Below are 18,203 nucleotides of genomic sequence, written 5' to 3' on the forward strand. Positions count from 1 at the left end.
TTCAGACTTGTGTGTGTTTGTGAGACAGATCCACGCTTCACACAATTTTGTCAATGAAAAATACGATACAGTAGTTTAAAGTAAACAACTGATATATAAATCTACACGAGTCCATTTCTTTTTAAATTAAAAAAAAAAAGTTGTTTTAAAAGGACAACAAAAGAAGAAAGTGAATAAGGGGTAACCATGTTTCTCACTCTCGCCCATTTCACTATTAAGTATGATGTGAGGGTTGAATAACAATTGGTATGGAATATGTGTGAACTTGAGGAAACGGACAGGTAGAACATTAAAAGTAAATGTATTAAATAAATCATATACCCCGAGGTAATTTGTATTTGAAGTAAGTGTGAAATAAATAACACTTCCAATTTAAAACTGAACGAGTTCGTTATCCTTCCACCCCTCAAAATGGACTAGTCTAGGTATCTCACTGCATTTTTGTCAATGCTGGTATTTCCTGCATTTTCATTGGTTGACAACTTATAAAGATCGTGACGTCACAAACATGGAGTGGAGGAGGGCAAATTTCGGTGTCAGACTATCGAGTAGCAGGACAAGGCGACTGCATTGAATTTCATGTTGTAACAATGAGTGAAACCGTTTGGATTATAACATTCTTATTTTTCCCTTTGGAAATTTAACATTTTTTCATCTTTGCATAGCCAAGTGTACATCTACAATTTTAGAAATCAAGAGGTTTGAGTTTTCATTCAAAATCTTAGCCTTGGAGTTGAGTTTTTTCACTCAATTCGCGAGCGTGGCTACGAGACTGGATTTACTTTTTCGAGTTTGTGATTGTGACCGGATTATTCATTGATCTTTCACTCTGTAGATTTCGGTTCTCTTTATTTTCGATAAGCGATCTTGCATTGTGGATTTACTTCATTGGATTATACCTATCTATTGCAGGAATCATTCGCAGATATTGGAGTAAACGTCAACGGACTGCCCTTCCAAAAGTCAAGAGCAAGGAAAAGGATTGCTGCTTGATTGAAATAACATACTCGCGATTAAAATACAAAACAAAACAAACAAAAATCGGTAAGGTCGAAATTTAAAGTTTGTAATTTTAACAAGAATATTGAAAATATTAAGCATAGATCTGTCATAAGATAAGAAGTACACTCGGTAATTGATTTTGTTGAATTTGAATTTTAAAAAATTGAGCTGGTTTGTTGACCGCTGAGCAAATCAGAACTTGCTGCTCTGTCTCACTTTCACTGTATCTGTCGGTCAACTTGATGACCCCCAATTAAAACAAATAAGAGTATGCCTACATCTTCCCAAGTTCCATTCATTAACTAACATGCAAATCGAATATTTTTACTGTGAAAGGACAACTTGTAATTTACCTTTTTGAAGTGAACTTCATTTTATCTTGATTTTGGTCACTTTGCTAGAGACTTTGACTTAGACTTAGTCTTAGTCTAGACGTCTAGAACTAGAACCACTAGCCACCAGATTCAATATCTGTAATTTTAATTTTAGAAGGGATCAAGGCTACCTTCTTTCTTCAATTCTGAATTGCTTTTTGACTTTATTTTTTGAAAAAAAAAGGACGCTTTTTGATTGAAACGAAACATTCTCAGTGAAAATAATCCTAGAGAACAGTAAGGCAGGCAGATAATATGAGATGAAGTTGGTTACCCCTGAGACTTACGACGAGAATCTGGTTTGAATTTGAAGTTGAAAAATAACTCGTGAAACTGAAACAAGTCTCGTCCCAGATCTCATCAAAACATAAGTAAATGGTAATTAATATATTTTGCATTTTGGTTGGTCCACGTCTGTCAGGTTCAAACAATACATTTTTGGGCTACGACCTCCAGCTGTAGGTGTGCAAAGGTATAAGTATAAGATAAGCATTGTTGAGTACAAGTACAGGTTTTAAAAATATAAAAATATATTTCTATTGATGGAGAAAGTCTTTTCTTTGTCTACACAAATGGTTTTGCAGATGTCATTGATCATTGAGTTTCTCGAATCTCAATTAAAATAAAAGGAAATTGTTATAATTGTCAATTGATCATAAAATATAGAACCTTTGTAAGGTACAAAATCCTTTGCTTTAAAAGAACTGTTTGTATCACAACTGCCTTGACGATCATGTTGCATGTAGCCTTTTCATATATCTGCATGTATTGATGAATAGCAGTCGAAAAACCATATATAACCGCAGGGAATTAAACTAGTTACAAGTGCCCCCCCCCCCCTTCGAATGTCTAGATTATGAGATGATACCTCATCCACTCTGGTGTTGTAACTGGCATTAGGTGTATTTAGATTTGTGTCAACAAAATCATCAGCAACACAGACAAACTGAACGCATTAGATTAAAAATTAATTTGGATTCTTAAGATTTCTTCAGATTGAACTGCCTTGATGGTGAAGTGTTTTTGTCTTATAAATTTGTTTTTCACAGGTTAATGACATAATTTAAGATTCATATAGGTTGGTTATTATTGTGGAAATTTTTAATGGTACAGCCTTGGTAGTAGTAGATAGTAGCCAGATAATATTTAGCTGGCAGACACAATTTAAGGCAAAATTATAATAAGTGTTCGAGACAATTGTAGGTCTAGACTGGTTTTACTAAAATTATAAGTAGGAATTTTCATGTTACTATTTGGATAATGAAACAAACTTTGTCTATATGGAGAGATGGGTGTCTTCTGACACAGTCACTGCCATTTTTGGGAGGTGACTACCGCAGTCTATTTGCTATGCTTTAATCAATTGTAGCGCAATTTACCAAGTCCATATGCTTATATGGTATTCAATTCTTTTCCTTGGATCTACTTTAGTGAGTTGGTGGGTCAACTCTTATTGAATTGTTAATATAAAAACATTTTTTTATTTGTAAGTACTTAGTTTTGGTCCTTGTAACTGAGACGGAACACGACATTTGCATTCAGGCATTCCACTGGGGAGTCATCCTTTGAAGTTACTTTGTTGTTGCAACATCCTCTACAGGGTGTGTGTGATATTGAGCTTATGCAGACATTGTGCGGCTATGAGGTCTAGTGGTATGACACTCGCTTTCGGATCGGAAATTCCTGGGTTCGAGTCTCGCGCTTGGCGCATATTGAGTCTTTTGAAAAGGCACTTTACTCACATTCTCTCACTGTACTCTTGTCAAATGAGTACCTGGCTGTAACAGCGTTGTCTTTGACAGAAAAATTGTAATATCGCCTAACAGGCCTCATGTCCCGTCCTACATGTTAAATGTTGCTGTTGACCAGGGACCTCTTGTAAAGCGCTTTGAGCACATTTAGTGGATATTGTGCTATATAAAGCTCAATTTATTATTATTTTATCAATCAATTTGGGATTCCGCCATTGATGTGATAAGATCATAGTTAATAAAGGGGATCGCGGTTGAGATTTCAATATACATGAATTTATTTGAGTAGGTGACTTTCAATACGCTTTAAGTCACATTCTTATAGAAAATTAGTTAAGTCTTAAGATATATTTTGGACTCCATAGAATCACCAGAGGAAATAGGGAGTTTCAAAACACTCAGGGTTTTGTTTTATGAGGCACACAAGACAAGTATTTAGTCAATAAATAAATTACAAAAAATTGTAGTTTTGTTTGAATGATGAAAATGGGACTTCGTACGTTTTGAGAGTCAGCTACTGATTTATTTATCTCAATTCATTTTTTACAACCCTGTTTGTCTTTAAACCGGTTACTTATTTTTGAACCAATATGCTTATGTTTACAGGTCTGATCTGATAACAGAATGCAATTATGGGCGTTTTATAACTTTGTTGTAGTGGACGACATTTTGCGTTGGTTCGAGTTATTTCCATTGTAACAATGAGCTCATAATATTTTGGGTTATCGGACCTGTAAATAAGTATACATAGTGATGGCTCAAGCTATTCCTTCAGAAATTTTCATGCTGTATATTTTCAAAAGATATTTTTTTTTAATGCAAAGAAAGTTGGTATTTTGTTTGTTTTTGTATATATTGTTTGTTAACAATTTACAGAGAACAATATTTGCCTTCCTTGACCATGTGATCGTGGATGATTAAAATCAAAATCATGACTGTGTATTTCACCCCTCTACATTTGTTTCCCGATAATTCATTATCTTGTTATTTTCACATTTTTTGGATAATATTTATTTATGTAGTATTTCAGAGCCATAAAAAGGCCCATGGAGCCAGGTTAATCCTGGTTTCTATATTATAGTGTGAACAGACGATAGCAATTGCTTGCTACCCTTTGGATAGGGTTCTATAGTCTATCGCACTGCAGATTTCTTACCTTTTTTAAAAATGAACAACAACAAAAATAAATAAAGAAGATAAACTTCAGCCTCATGAGTGTACTGTAGCTCTAAGAGGTCTTCTATTATGTGCCCCCACTGTCAAGATAAGATTTTAGACGAGGCACGTGGGTAAATTTCTGTTACTTCACTATCTACCTTGCCCTTGCCTCGTTTGTCTTCATGATTTAAAAATAAACTTTGGTCCTCGAGATGACTCTATCATCTTCTTTGTACACTGTCATGACACGAAAGTGTGGCAAAGCCGCAGAGCTACACGTCAAGCATGTAGTACTTAACATAATGTCAGTATGTACTAACTGTGACACATTGTTTTGTTTTTTTTAAACAAAATAATCAAATTTGAATGTTTTTCTATATCTATGTGGTCTTTAACACGAGAAGGAAAATAAATGATATAATGCCCGTGTCTTGTTTGTATTTAATCCTTATTTAAATAGCCGTGTCTGTGTTTTAGAACCACGAGTCTCTGTACTGGTCATTCTGTGTGTTTCACCGTGTGTGAATTTCAAGTCCACACAGTAAACCAAAGTATGTCAGTCCTTCGTCATAATAATGTGACCTCTTGATACGTCCAGAACAGGACGGGCAGTTTTGGCATTCCACATTGTGAATGGCCCATAGCTTTCGAAGCTTATAATGTGAATTCCAATCCCTCTTCTCGAGGACCGGTTTAATGACTAAGGCCGACAGATGAAAGACATTTTATCGTACTCGCGGTAGCTACTTGTGTTGTTGACTGGGCCGAGGATTAAATATTTTAACAGTGGAGTGTAGTTAGTCGTGTTAGGTTGGTATAGATAAAAATAATCTGTGGGTATATGAAGATGTTGGTGTCTAGGGTATTATCTTATTTTGTATCAAAATACTTGTGTTTTTTTTTTTTTTAATATTATTTTATTATGGATAAGGCCTCTTTCATAACGTGATTAATGGCTTTATATCTTTTTTAAAAAGTCAAGTGACTTCTACGTTCATCTCAAAACTGATATTTTGTTGTTATTTATATTATTATTATTATTATTATTATTATTATTATTATTATTATATTATTATTATTATTATTATTATTATTATTATTATTATTATTATTATTATTATTATTATTATTATTATTATTATTATTGTCTGTTAAGCGTCAGAAATTTCAGATTTCAATGACGTCCTTTTATATTTTACTTAAACTCATTATTTTTTATTTTATTGGTTTGAATTGATACACAGTAAAGGATAGCGTAGGCATATTTAATTATAACTGTTACTGGTTCGGAAATCAACTATAACTATAACTATATTATTAACTATAGCATCAATCTCATTCCCTCTAGTTAGCAAGGTAACTGTGTTATACAAGTATAACGGAATTTTAAACTCAGAATTGCTCTTATATCATCGTTTTACTTTTGAAATACGTTTAATTAAGATGAACAATAGTCGATTCTCTTCTTGAAGTTGCTTCAAGTCCCCCGTGTTACATACAGACCATCTTATATCAAGATTTGAGCTTGTCTCACTCTTGTAGTTGAGTGGACTTCTTTATGATACTGTGATTTTCGACCTATGTATGCCCCCACCCCTTTCTTTCTCCCAGTTACTCAGTTTAGCTTATAATATACTCGGTCGCATTAATCATACGCAGTGTAATAAAATATAGATGAAACGAAACACTAAAATACTGCGGGTGTATAATAATTCCCTATTCTCCCCTCCGTAGCCTACCACACATAATATTGAAAGAAGAGAAGTAGGCAAGCTGAACCAGCCAGCCCTCGTCGCAAAATTATTATTATACGTACAGTACAGGAACCTACGTACATGTAATTCCTGGCTAGATGTTAAGTATTTTTCCAGGTAGAGGCAAAAAAAAAAAAAAAAAAAGAGACGGATAATAAAGTAGCGAACATATGCCTGTTGCTGGGCTTTGCGGCGGCACACACACACACACACATACAAAAAAAGAAGTGGATTTGATTAGTGCTGGGCCATCTTTGATGTTCTCAACACCTTTGAGTTTGAGCTCCCTTTTTATGTTTGCCTTTCATTTCCGTTCCCCGCTCCCTTATTACTGTGTCTTCGTCCCTGACAGGATATACTACATCAAAAGATATATCTAGCTTAAGCCCTTTAAAGATCTTTTTTAAGACTTTAGGATATATTTCTGTTTGTACACACACATTGAATATACACACCACCAACATACTAGGTTCTGGGTTGTGTAATAAACGTTGCTCTGTTGTTTTACTTTGTTTATATATATATATATATATATATGTGTGTGTGTGTGTGTGTGTGTGTTTATTTTGAGTATTGAAGCTTTTAACTAAGCGCTAGTTAATGTTTACAACTATATGTCATGTGTCTAGTAGTTAATTGTCACTCTTGTTTGGTCTTGTGTTTTAACACTCGCTTTTGGGTCGAAAGGTCATGGGTTTGAGCCTCACTCAATACATAGTTGAGTCATTTGAAAAGGCTCTTTCCTCCCGTTCTCTCACTGTACTCATGTGTAAAATGAATACCTGGCCGTCAACAGTATTGAATTTGTTGGAAAAAATTGTAATAATATCGCCTAACAGACGTCATTTCTCTTCTACACGTTACGTGTTGCTGTTGGTCAGGGACCCTTTGTAAAGCGTTTTGAGCACTTTTAGTATATAAGTATACGAGTATATAAAAACTTGAGGTTTTGTTTTGAGCACTTTTAGTATATAAGTATACGAGTATATAAAAACTTGAGGTTTAGTTTTGAAATGGTAACAAAGGTCTGGAGTTTGAATCTTTTTCTTAGTCTGGCTCTTTTTCGTTTTGTGAGCCCTTTGCCGGAAAAGGCTTTTAATCTTTTTTTAAAAAAAAAAGTTCAGTATTGGTCTGTTTTTAATTTTTTTTTTTTTTTTAAATTTCAGGTTTTGATCAAGATGAAATCCAGTTTTTCATCATAAGTTAGTCATGGTGATGCATTGACAATGGCTGAATGAAGTGGCCATGACAACCAAAGTCGTAGACTTCCTCAATGAATCGGGTGGCAGCAATTTCACTGAGACTGCACCTCGGCCTCCGGTCTACGGGGAAGAGAATGAACTGCAGTCTAATGGGGGTAACTCCACTAAAAGCAGCAGTTCCCACAAGAGTCATGTCTCCAACAAGTCCCACTCTTCTTCAAAGAGTGGCAACTCTGGGAAAGGAGATCACTCTCCTGCCACTACGCCGCGCAAGTCCAATTTGGAAGGAACCAAATCAGGAGACACCCTAACTGCTCACTCTCATTCAAGTCTTTGTGCTTGTGAGGAAAGTGAGATGGGTGCCCCTTTAGGATTTGAGCCAGAAGGAAGTGCAGCAAATTCTCCGCCTTATTCTGAAAATGGCACTCCCCCACATCTGAAATGGGCAGAGAATTTGAATTTCCTTCTAAATGATTCTGAGGGAGTTGAATTGTTCCAGGAGTTTATGGAACAAGAACAAGAAGGTGGTGCTGAGGGTTTAGTGTTTTGGTTTGCCTGTGAGGGGTTAAAAAGAAAGCTTGGATCAGATTCTGTAGATAACTCCATTGCCAATATACAAAAAGCCATTTATAAAAGGTATGTGCGGGGTGATAAAGTGAAATGTATATCCAAAGAGGTGAAGAAGGAAATCGCAGACAAGATTGCCAGTAAAAGCAGTGTTGACCACTGTTTATTTGATGCAGCTCAAGAGGAAGTGATAAATTATGTTAGAAATGTGAACTACCCAGCATTCTTGCGTTCAGATATATATGTGCAATACGTTCAAAACTATGTGGATAGTCCCAAATCGAGCCAGTCAAGTGGCTCCAACAGTGCCAGGCCTGTGTCTCAATCAGGCTTGCTTCCCATGGTTCCAGAGGACAAAGAATTGGAAACAAAAGTTTTTAGTGAGCCAGCCCCTCTTCCAGTCATCAGTAAAGCCCCTCCATCTGTGGCAAAGAAAGTCGAGTCTCCTATCTCTGTTAGGAGGATGAAGATGGAAACGGTTACTGGGTAAGTATTTTCTCAGCTATTACACATAATATTTTTTGCAACTAGAGATTCCAGCAGTTTGGGATCCTTGTTTTATTTGAAGGAGGTCGACACAATGGCAAAGCCCTTATTTCTGGTGTTTTTTTTTAAATGTTGGGCCTGGATTAAAATGGGTCATCTGCTTGCTCATTTTCTTGTATTATTACGGTCCATGTCTATGTTTTATATAAAGCCTTTAATCTATTATTGAGATGATATTTAGCAATAATATACTTATACGATCCGACTAGGTCAGACATAGCTCTTGATGTTGGTTATTTCTATATTCTTCTAGCGGATAGATGAATAGGGCCTCACCATCTTAATTGATTAACAGAGATAACTTGACGATCAATATGTGTCCTAAACATATAAAATTTAAAAGAGAACGTAATTCCCCAACTCAAGTAGATAGTATATAGCGCAATGTTGTAGAGTTGTCCCTGCTTTCATGTTCATCTTTGGCTGAGGTTTTTTTTTTCTTTTTTTTTTTTTTTCACCATGGTGAATTAATGTTTTTATGTTTCATTCTACACACCGCATTTGATTCACTTAACTGGCCGTTGACGCCATTTAACTTTTGACATCTGGGTACAGCCAGAGGTGATTGTTTCTCAGACAATAAAAGCAGTTTAAGGTCACACACATAAAACTACCATTGTGATTGTGTGTATTAGTTTTACCTTCTATTTGTATTTTGACAGCCAGGTGAGCATTCTGTTGGAATTAAATATTTTGTCTGTTTGAACAGCGGTTATTAATGCACGCTTGGCATAGGGATATGTTGCCCGCTGAACGTCAATGACTGGTACCTGCGTACCTATCGTGAATACATGCCGACCAGTCTGAATAGTGGGCCCTCCAGATTCTGGACATCGTTCCGTGATTTATTTATTATTTATTTAGTTTTGGACACAGATAATCTTAAAAAGTAACTAATTGTATACCCATATGTGCAAAACTGCTTCGAAACATTTGACTGATGCTCACACATGGAAGGCCAACTGGTTCGGCTGTTCAGCACGTACAGAGGCGGATATGGTATCGGCGTACCAATCAAAGCCATAGGTTCTCTTCGGGTCCTGATCATTGCTCACATTTTTTTTAACACATCTGTTACATTGTAATTCCGTGTGTCGATATGTTAGAACTGTGATTAGTCCTCAGAAATTGAAGGGTGTTAGTCGGCAAGTGAAGTTGACGGACGTGTTGTCTACCATTATAAACATGTGTGTACTTTCGATGAAAACGAATGGACAACAACGTCGTAGTGTTTACCTGTTGTGGTTCCACTTTGTTGACATTTAAACATACCTTATTGTGATTTTGTCGAGGGTTGTTTTTTTGGTTGGTTGTCAAATCTGTGATGGGGTGCTGTGTTCATTTGCACTATTTTAGCCCTAAACTGTGTTTGGTTAGTACTTTCAGTATTCTGTGCATTTACTTTACATGGATTGGTATTTTGTGGATAAGTGTCTTTTTGTGTGTCTGTTCTCATTTACACAGTCCCCTTTATTCATTTTTGCATTTGATATCTTAGTTATGACTATGAATGTATTATGTTTTAATCCAACGCCTCCCCAGGTCCTCCTTGTACTCACGTTCTTCCAGTTCATACCCTGCTCATGTGTCTTATGCCCCGGTGTCTGCTCAAGACAGCGAGTTACAGAGTCTGTCTAGTGATGCCCTCACAGATGACACGATCTCAGTCACCGACAGCAGCGTGTAAGTACCAATATCATTCATTTTTTTCGACATGCAACATGTCTTAGCCGTTGGGTCTTCAATCTAAATTTCAAAATCTTTTTCATGAGCTGATCCCTTGAATTTAATTTGTGTGATAATATCGTCTACGGTTTTGGATTACAGTGGAATCCGTATAAAGTTAACCTCTGCTTAAAGGCAACAGCTCTTGTTGGTCCCAAATTTTATTGTTCTTTTCCAAGTGTGTTCCATTGATAATGGTTAAAGTCAACCAATCTTTTTGTTCCGACAGTGTTGGCTTTATCGGGATTTCACTGTAGAATTTAAATGAGATCTGCTTTGGAGATATGGATTGCTTTTTCATCATTATGTTCTTGATTTTTTTATGAACGGTTTCCGCCATCACATAGATAGCCTCTCGTGATCCACACTTAGAAGTGGAGGGGTGAGCAATTTTTGTCCAAAAAAAAAAAAAAAAAGTACTCTACTGTTACAGGATCTTTCAGATATGGGAACGTTACGTTTTTCAAACTCTTGTCAATGGTTCGATTTCAATTTTTCAACGTTTATCATTCTTTTGCCCGGTCTATTTCACCGCTGTTTTCTCCCCTGTCATTGCTCAGTTCGGTAGACTTGCTTTGTTTCCCTTTCATCCACTGGGGTTCATCTCGGTATTTTTCTGTCTCATCAGACACGAACCACATTCCCCTTCATGCTTCAGACATCAAAAGGAATTCTTTTTGTCGTAACTAATTCGTCTTTTATTTCTCTCACTTTGACGAACTGGCCATCGGTTTCTCCATACTTAGCCACCGTTTGGTCCCTGTGATCTTGAACTGTACGCTTGAGACTTATTTGGTAGTGGGTGTAATAGTAATGTCATAATGTTTGAAAGGTTATCAAAGTGCCTCCGTACAGCCTCGATGCTCCGGTGTCTAATTTAGGTTGTTTTGATTTTCACTATTTACTTATTTTTGGCTCCCTCCCCCCCACCCCTCGCCCAATCACCTTCAAAGTTGTTTTTTTTTCTTCTTTCTTTCTTTCTTTCTATCCTTTTCCTGCCCTCATGCAGCCCCTCGCGGTACCCAGTGGTGATTTTACTTGGAATTTATAAGATGTCTCATCATTGTACTCAATAAGACCAATCTTTAGTACCTAACTTCCAGTTCAGTCATGTACCGTTTGTAAGTTTGGGACCGGTGGTGTCCTCGTGCTATTTGCCGGTACCCACCATTCCTCTTCCCTTCTCATTTGGTGCCCCCAAACGCGAGTAAACGGAGCGTGTAGTCGCGTTGTATGAGAGGGGGCCGACGGGATGGTGTATATCTCCACTGGGATATGAAGCGTGACGTTAAGTAAAGGGAGAGATCCCCTTTGATCAGCGGCGCAGAAAGACGCAAGTTAGATTGATCAGAGAGCATGCCTTGGGTTCTATGGGCAAGGGAGAATTGATTGCTTTCCACAAACACACACAAAAAAATCCTTTTGATTTTCCTTCCCCTTTATTATTTTTTTTTTTACTCCTTGGGCTTTGCGTTCACCACCCCACCTCTTACCTTAGTTGTTTTCTTTTTTCGGAGGGAATGGGGGGGGGGGGGGGGGGGTTCCCTTCCTCTCCCGTCGTGTACCTGCGCATTGGACATAATATTATACTAGTGATCACACGCATACCTCATATTATTAGTGTCGAAAATAGATCAATTTATCTTTGAAGTTCACATTCATGCCCATGGGTGCTTTTTGTCTTTGGTTGTATCATGCGTGAAGATGTTTATGTCACTTGAAACGGAAGTTGTGTCACAGAGAAAAGACTATGGATTAATGCGTAGAGTAATTCATGTTGCCATTTATGACAAAAGAAAACAAACATAATACGAAGACGCTTTAAAATCTTGAGCATTTATATAGCGCAATATTCATTAACTGTGCCCTAAGAAGGGTACTCTACCCAACAGCAACACTTAACATCTAGTAATTCATTTTAATTTTACATCTGAGTACGGTGGGCGAATATGCGTTAAGTCAAGATCCTTTTTCAAGGACTCTATGCGGTGGTCAGAGCTTGACTCTAACCCCGGTTCCTGTCCGAAGACGAGTGTCATATCACAAGACCACATTGCAGCACAAACAAGGGTGTGTTTGTGTTTTTGTTTGTCCTTGGTGGGGAGGGGTGTGTTTGTGTGTGTGTGTGTGTGTGTGTGTGGGGGGGGGGGTAAAGTCGGAAAGAAAAATCGGTTTAACTTATTTGAATAACTTTTAAAAAAAAAAAAGAAAATCAGAAACGTAATTTATAGCTTGGTTTTAAATTAAATTAGTTAACTTCTGCTGTTTGAAAAAAAAAAATTTACTGCGAAATGACTTGGCTGATGATGTAGGTCAGCAAGCTACAATATACACAAAAATGCGTTATTTATCGTTTATTCCCTTGATGCCGGGACAATCCTCATTTAAAAACTGGGCGAGCTGAGACGTACATGTTAGGCGCTAGTACCTTATTTCTAGAAAATGTCATAGCTGCTTTTCATTCTGGAGGGGGCGCGGACCTTTAAAAAAAGAAACTTGAGCTTTTATATAACGCAATATCCACCGTCCGTGATCAAATTGCTTTACACGTTCACCCAATGCCCATTTTCCGATAGCGGAAGACAAACGATGTAAAATGGTTTTCCATGTCGTCCAAGTCTCTAATCTCTTTGTAAAATAATAAGGTCGTTTAAAAGTATCTGGGGGGTTCTTTGTGGTTAGGAGTCAGTACTCAACTTCAACCGTCTGACCCCCGGCCAATTATCTCAATCCTGACAATTAGTGACATCTTTGAAATTCATGTGTTTCTGCTCTGTCAAATCGACGTTTTTTGTTTTTTTTTTTCTTTTCAAATGTAAGAGCAATAATATTTTGCTTCTATTTCAAACATTCAGAACGTAACACCTGCATAATGTACGCATCGACTCCTTTTTTAACACCATCGCTGGCTTATTTATTGTTTTGACGATGTTAACGTGTATATTTCTCATGTCGGATATTTGCTTTGTAAAGTATACATCAAGCCATTGTACGGCTTCTCTTTGATGTCGTCTAAAATTACCAGTTTTGTTGATAACAGGAATCCATAATATTAGATCGCAATCGCCATGAATTGTGCAAAGAAGCGAATGTGCATATTGTAGCCAGGGGTGGTTGTTCCACATCAAAGCTTCCTGCACGCGTCTTTGGTTTTATTGTTTGTTTGGTGATTAATCATTCTTAAATGACATAGAGGCCTACTGCAAAACAAGAACAAATATTATCGTAATTTTTATACGGTTTATTCTTGTACAGCCCACTTTTATTAGTGTTATTATTATTATTATTATTATTATTATTATTATTATTATTATTATTATTATTATTATTATTATTATATTATTATTTATTATTATTATTATTATTAGCAATTGTATTTTTGCATTATCGATCGATAGTTGTCTCTTAATAAGAATACATTCGCATCTCTCATAGTACAGCGACCCGCATACCAATTTGGTTTTTTCTTTATTATCCTCACTGTATTTTTTCAAATATGGACTGCTGTGTGTGTGTATGTGTGTGTGTGTGTGTGTGAGAGAGAGAGAGAGTAGAGAGATTTTTTTATATCTGTACACCAATCGAGTCGTCCACACTACTTGACTTAGGACTTGGATGGGGTTGGGGTGTGGTGTTTTGGCTAAAGTGACAAACGCAATCTATGAGGTAATTACATCGTTTATTGTTATTATTTCCCACGGCGCCTTTGAAGATCGGAAAGGAAAGCAGATTAAAGCCACCCCGACTGTAAGGTTTGAGTCGTGTGCAGAGCGGTGGTGGTTTGTCATTTATATTTAGGCTAGCACTATTCAGTATCTGATACTGAATAGTGGTTTTGCACTATTCAGTATCTGATACTGAATAGTGGTTTTGCACTATTCAGTATCTGATACTGAATAGTGGTTTTGCACTATTCAGTATCTGACACTGAATAGTGGTTTTTGTACGGTGTTTTTTTTTTTTTTTTTCCGAAACCTGACAAAGTTATGGAAGAGGACAGCTGTGGGAGTGAATCTGGGACTCAGAAAAGTGTACACCAGTGGGAGTGAACCTGGGACTGGGTTTCGGCGGGTTTCGTAATAAAAAGCAATTACTTTTTACGAAACGCGACGACACCCGGCAATATCCGACAAAGTTATGGAGGTAGGCAGCAGCGTGTGTGTGTGTGTGTGTGTGTGTGTGTGTGTGTGTGTAGGGGGGGGGGGGGGGGGAGGGGATGAACCTGAGATTCAGGGAAGTGTACACCAGTGGGGAGTGAACCTGGGACTCTGGGTTTTGTAAAAAAGCAAAAAAAAATGTGGGGGGGGGGATTACTTTTTTTACGATACCCGGCAATATGCGACAAAGCATGGGGAGTGAACCTGAGACTCAGTGAAGTATACACCAGTGGGGAGTGAACCTGAGACTATGGTTTTCGGCGGGCTTCAGCTAGTTTCATATAAAAGCAATTACTTTTTTTACGAAACCCGATTAATCCTGGCAATATCCGAGAAAGTTATGGGTAGTAGGCAACAGTGGGGAGTGAACCTGAGATTCGTGGAAGTAAACACCAGTGAGGAGTGAACCTGGGACTGGTTTCGGCGGGTTTTGTATAAAAAAAAGCAATTACTTTTTGTTTACAAAATGCGCCAAATCCCAACAAAATGGGGCAAAGTTATGGAAAGTAGGCAAATAATGGGGAGTGAACCTGAGACTAAGGGAAGTGTACACCAGTGGGGAGTGAACCTGAGACTCTGGTTTTCAGCGGGTTTCAGCGAGTTTCATATAAAAGCAATTACTTTTTTACGAAACCCGATGAAACCTGGCAATATCCAAGAGAGTTATGGGAAGTAGGCAACAGTGGGGAGTGAACCTGAGATTCATGGAAGTGTACTCCAGTGGGGAGTGAACCAGAGAATCTGGTTTTCGGAGGGTTTCAGCGAGTTTCACATAAAAGCAATTACTTATTTACGAAACCCGGCAATATCCGACAGTTATTGAAAGTAGGCAAACAGTGGGGGGTGAACCTGAGACTCAGGAAGTATACACCAGTGGGAGTGAACCTGAGACTCTGGTTTTCAGCGGGTTTCAGCGAGTTTCATATAAAAGCAATTACTCTTTTACGAAACCCGACGAAACCTGGCAATATCTGAGAAAGTTATGGGAAGTAGACAACAGTGGGGAGTGAACCTGAGATTCATGGAAGTGTACACCAGTGGGGAGTGAACCTGAGACTATGGTTTTCGGCGGGTTTCAGCGAGTTTCACATAAAAGCAATTACTTTTTTACGAAACCCGGCAATATCCGACAAAGTTGTGGGAAGTAGGCAACAGTGGGGAGTGAACCTGAGACTCAGGAAGTGTACACCAGTGGGAGTGAACCTGAAACTCAGGGAAGTGTACACCAGTGGGGAGTGAACCTGAGACTATGGTTTTTGGCGGGTTTCAGCGAGTTTCACATAAAAGCAATTACTTTTTTTACGAAGCCCGGCAATATTCGACAGTTATGGGAAGTAGGCAACAGTGGGGAGTTAACTTGAGATTCAAGGAAGTGTACACCAGTAGGGAGTGAACCTGAGACTCTGGTTTTCGGCGGGTTTCAGCGAGTTTCATATAAAAGCAATTACTTTTTTACGGATATTGTCGGGTTTCGTAAAAAAGTAATTGCTTTTTTTTTACGAAACCCAGCCCCAGGTTCACTCCCCAACGGTGTACACTTCCCTGAGTCCCAGGTTCACTCCCCACTGCTGCCTACTTCACATAACTTTGTCGGGTATCGGCGTGTTTTTGGCAGGTTTCGTAAAAAAAGAAATTCCCTTCCCCTTTCCCTTTGTTTACCTGCTCAATTTGGGCATAAAAATTTTAAAAATGATCACCGCAAATAAAATTAAGTCGAAAAAAGATCAATTTTTTTTTGAAATTTTAAATCAGCCCAAAGGGCGGGGGGGGTTGTATTGCGTGGGTTTAAAGCACGAAAAACGGTTTTGTCCAGAGAAAAGACAAATTTTTGTGCGTTTTGGGTAGATTTAAACAAAGGTTTCCATGTTTTACAAAAAAAACAAACATAATACAAACGGTTTAAAACTTGAAACATTTTATATACGCAATATTCAAAAGGGCCCTAAAAGGGAAAAAAACCCACCCAACGCAAAACTTTTTTTTAAATCAGTAAAATTTATTTTAATTTTTTCTTTTGATTTAAGTGTCGAATAAGCTTAAGTCAAAATCCTTTTTTAAGACTCAACGATGGGGGCTGGCAAGGTTTAAATCTAAAAACCCCCCCCCTGGGCCGAAACCCATTTTTAAAACTAACCCCAGGCAGCACAAACAAGTTGGTTTGGGGTTTTTTTTCCTTTGGGGGGGGGGGAAGGGGGGTTTTTGGTGTGTGGGGGGGGGGGGGGGGGGGGGGGTCCGATAGCGAAGACAAACGATGTAAATGGTTTCCTAGTGGCATGTCGTCCGAAGTCTCAAATCTCTTTGTAAAATAATAAGGTCGTGTTTAAAAGTAATCTGGGGTTCTTTATGGTTCAAGTCAGTACTCAACTTCAACCGTCTGACCCCCGGCCAATTATCTCAATCCTGACAATTAGTGACATCTTTGAAATTCATGTGTTTCTGCTCTGTCAAATCGACTTTTTTCTTTTTCAAATGGAAGAGCATAATATTTTGCTTCTATTTCAAACATTCAGAACGTAACACCTGCATAATGTACGCATCGACTCCTTTTTAAACCCATCGCTGGCTTTTTTTATTGTTTTGACGATGTTAACGTGAAATATTTCTCATGTCGGATATTTGCTTTGTAAAGTATACATCAAGCCATTGTACGGCTTCTCTTTGATGTCGTCTAAAATTACCATTTTGTTGATAACAGGAATCCATAATATTAGATCGCAATCGCCATGAATTGTGCAAAGAAGCGAATGTGCATATTGTAGCCAGGGTGGTTGTTCCACATCAAAGCTTCCTGCACGCGTCTTTGGTTTTATTGTTTGTTTGGTGATTAATCATTCTTAAATGACATAGAGGCCTACTGCAAAACAAGAACAAATATTATCGTAATTTTTATACGGTTTATTCTTGTACAGCCCACTTTTATTAGTGTTATTATTATTATTATTATTATTATTATTATTATTATTATTATTATTATTATTATTATTATTATTATATTATTATTATATATTATTATTATTATTAGCAATTGTATTTTTGCATTATCGATCGATAGTTGTCTCTTAATAAGAATACATTCGCATCTCTCATAGTACAGCGACCCGCATACCAATTTGGTTTTTTCTTTATTATCCTCACTGTATTTTTTCAAATATGGACTGCTGTGTGTGTGTATGTTGTGTGTGTGTGTGTGTGAGAGAGAGAGAGAGAGTAGAGAGATTTTTTTATATCTGTACACCAATCGAGTCGTCCACACTACTTGACTTAGGACTTGGATGGGGTTGGGTGTGGTGTTTTGCTAAAGTGACAAACGCAATCTATGAGGTAATTACATCGTTTATTGTTATTATTTCCCACGGCGCCTTTGAAGATCGGAAAGGAAAGCAGATTAAAGCCACCCCGACTGTAAGGTTTGAGTCGTGTGCAGAGCGGTGGTGGTTTGTCATTTATATTTAGGCTAGCACTATTCAGTATCTGATACTGAATAGTGGTTTTGCACTATTCAGTATCTGATACTGAATAGTGGTTTTGCACTATTCAGTATCTGATACTGAATAGTGGTTTTGCACTATTCATATATCTGACACTGAATAGTGGTTTTTGTACGGTGTTTTTTTTTTTTTTTTTTTTCCGAAACCTGACAAAGTTATGGGAAGAGGACAGCTGTGGGAGTGAATCTGGGACTCAGAAAAGTGTACACCAGTGGGGAGTGAACCTGGGACTGGTTTCGGCGGGTTTCGTAATAAAAAGCAATTACTTTTTACGAAACGCGACGACACCCGGCAATATCCGACAAAGTTATGGGAGGTAGGGCAGCAGCGTGTGTGTGTGTGTGTGTGTGTGTGTGTGTGTGGTGTGTGTAGGGGGGGGGGGGGGGGGGGGGGGGTGGGGGGTAGAGGAGATGAGGGAAGCAGGAAGTGATTAAGTACCAGTGGGGGAGTAAACCCTAAGGAAACTTATGGGGATTTTA

At 37.8% G+C, this 18,203-nt stretch overlaps 1 protein-coding gene across 3 annotated transcripts in view; it reads left to right on the forward strand.

Annotated features, from left to right (window-relative positions):
* The first annotated feature begins 473 nt into the window (after positions 1-473).
* The window catches only part of LOC144973099 (axin-1-like), a 51,190-nt gene continuing 33,460 nt past the window's right edge, over positions 474-18,203 (forward strand). For 2 of the 3 annotated variants that reach the window (XM_078915132.1, XM_078915133.1), the window contains exons 1-3: positions 478-1,044; positions 7,206-8,294; positions 9,897-10,037. In XM_078915132.1, the coding sequence (XP_078771258.1) occupies positions 7,285-8,294; positions 9,897-10,037 (1,151 nt within the window). In that variant the 5' untranslated portion in view covers positions 478-1,044; positions 7,206-7,284. Of the gene's footprint in view, positions 1,045-7,205; positions 8,295-9,896; positions 10,038-18,203 lie in introns of all 3 variants that reach the window. The other variant, XM_078915130.1, reaches the window with a different exon arrangement.

The sequence above is a fragment of the Berghia stephanieae genome, chromosome 5 (assembly GCF_034508935.2).
Source record: "Berghia stephanieae isolate SIO BIC M18660-M18661 chromosome 5, UCSD_Bste_1.3, whole genome shotgun sequence".
Classification (NCBI taxonomy): domain Eukaryota; kingdom Metazoa; phylum Mollusca; class Gastropoda; order Nudibranchia; family Aeolidiidae; genus Berghia; species Berghia stephanieae.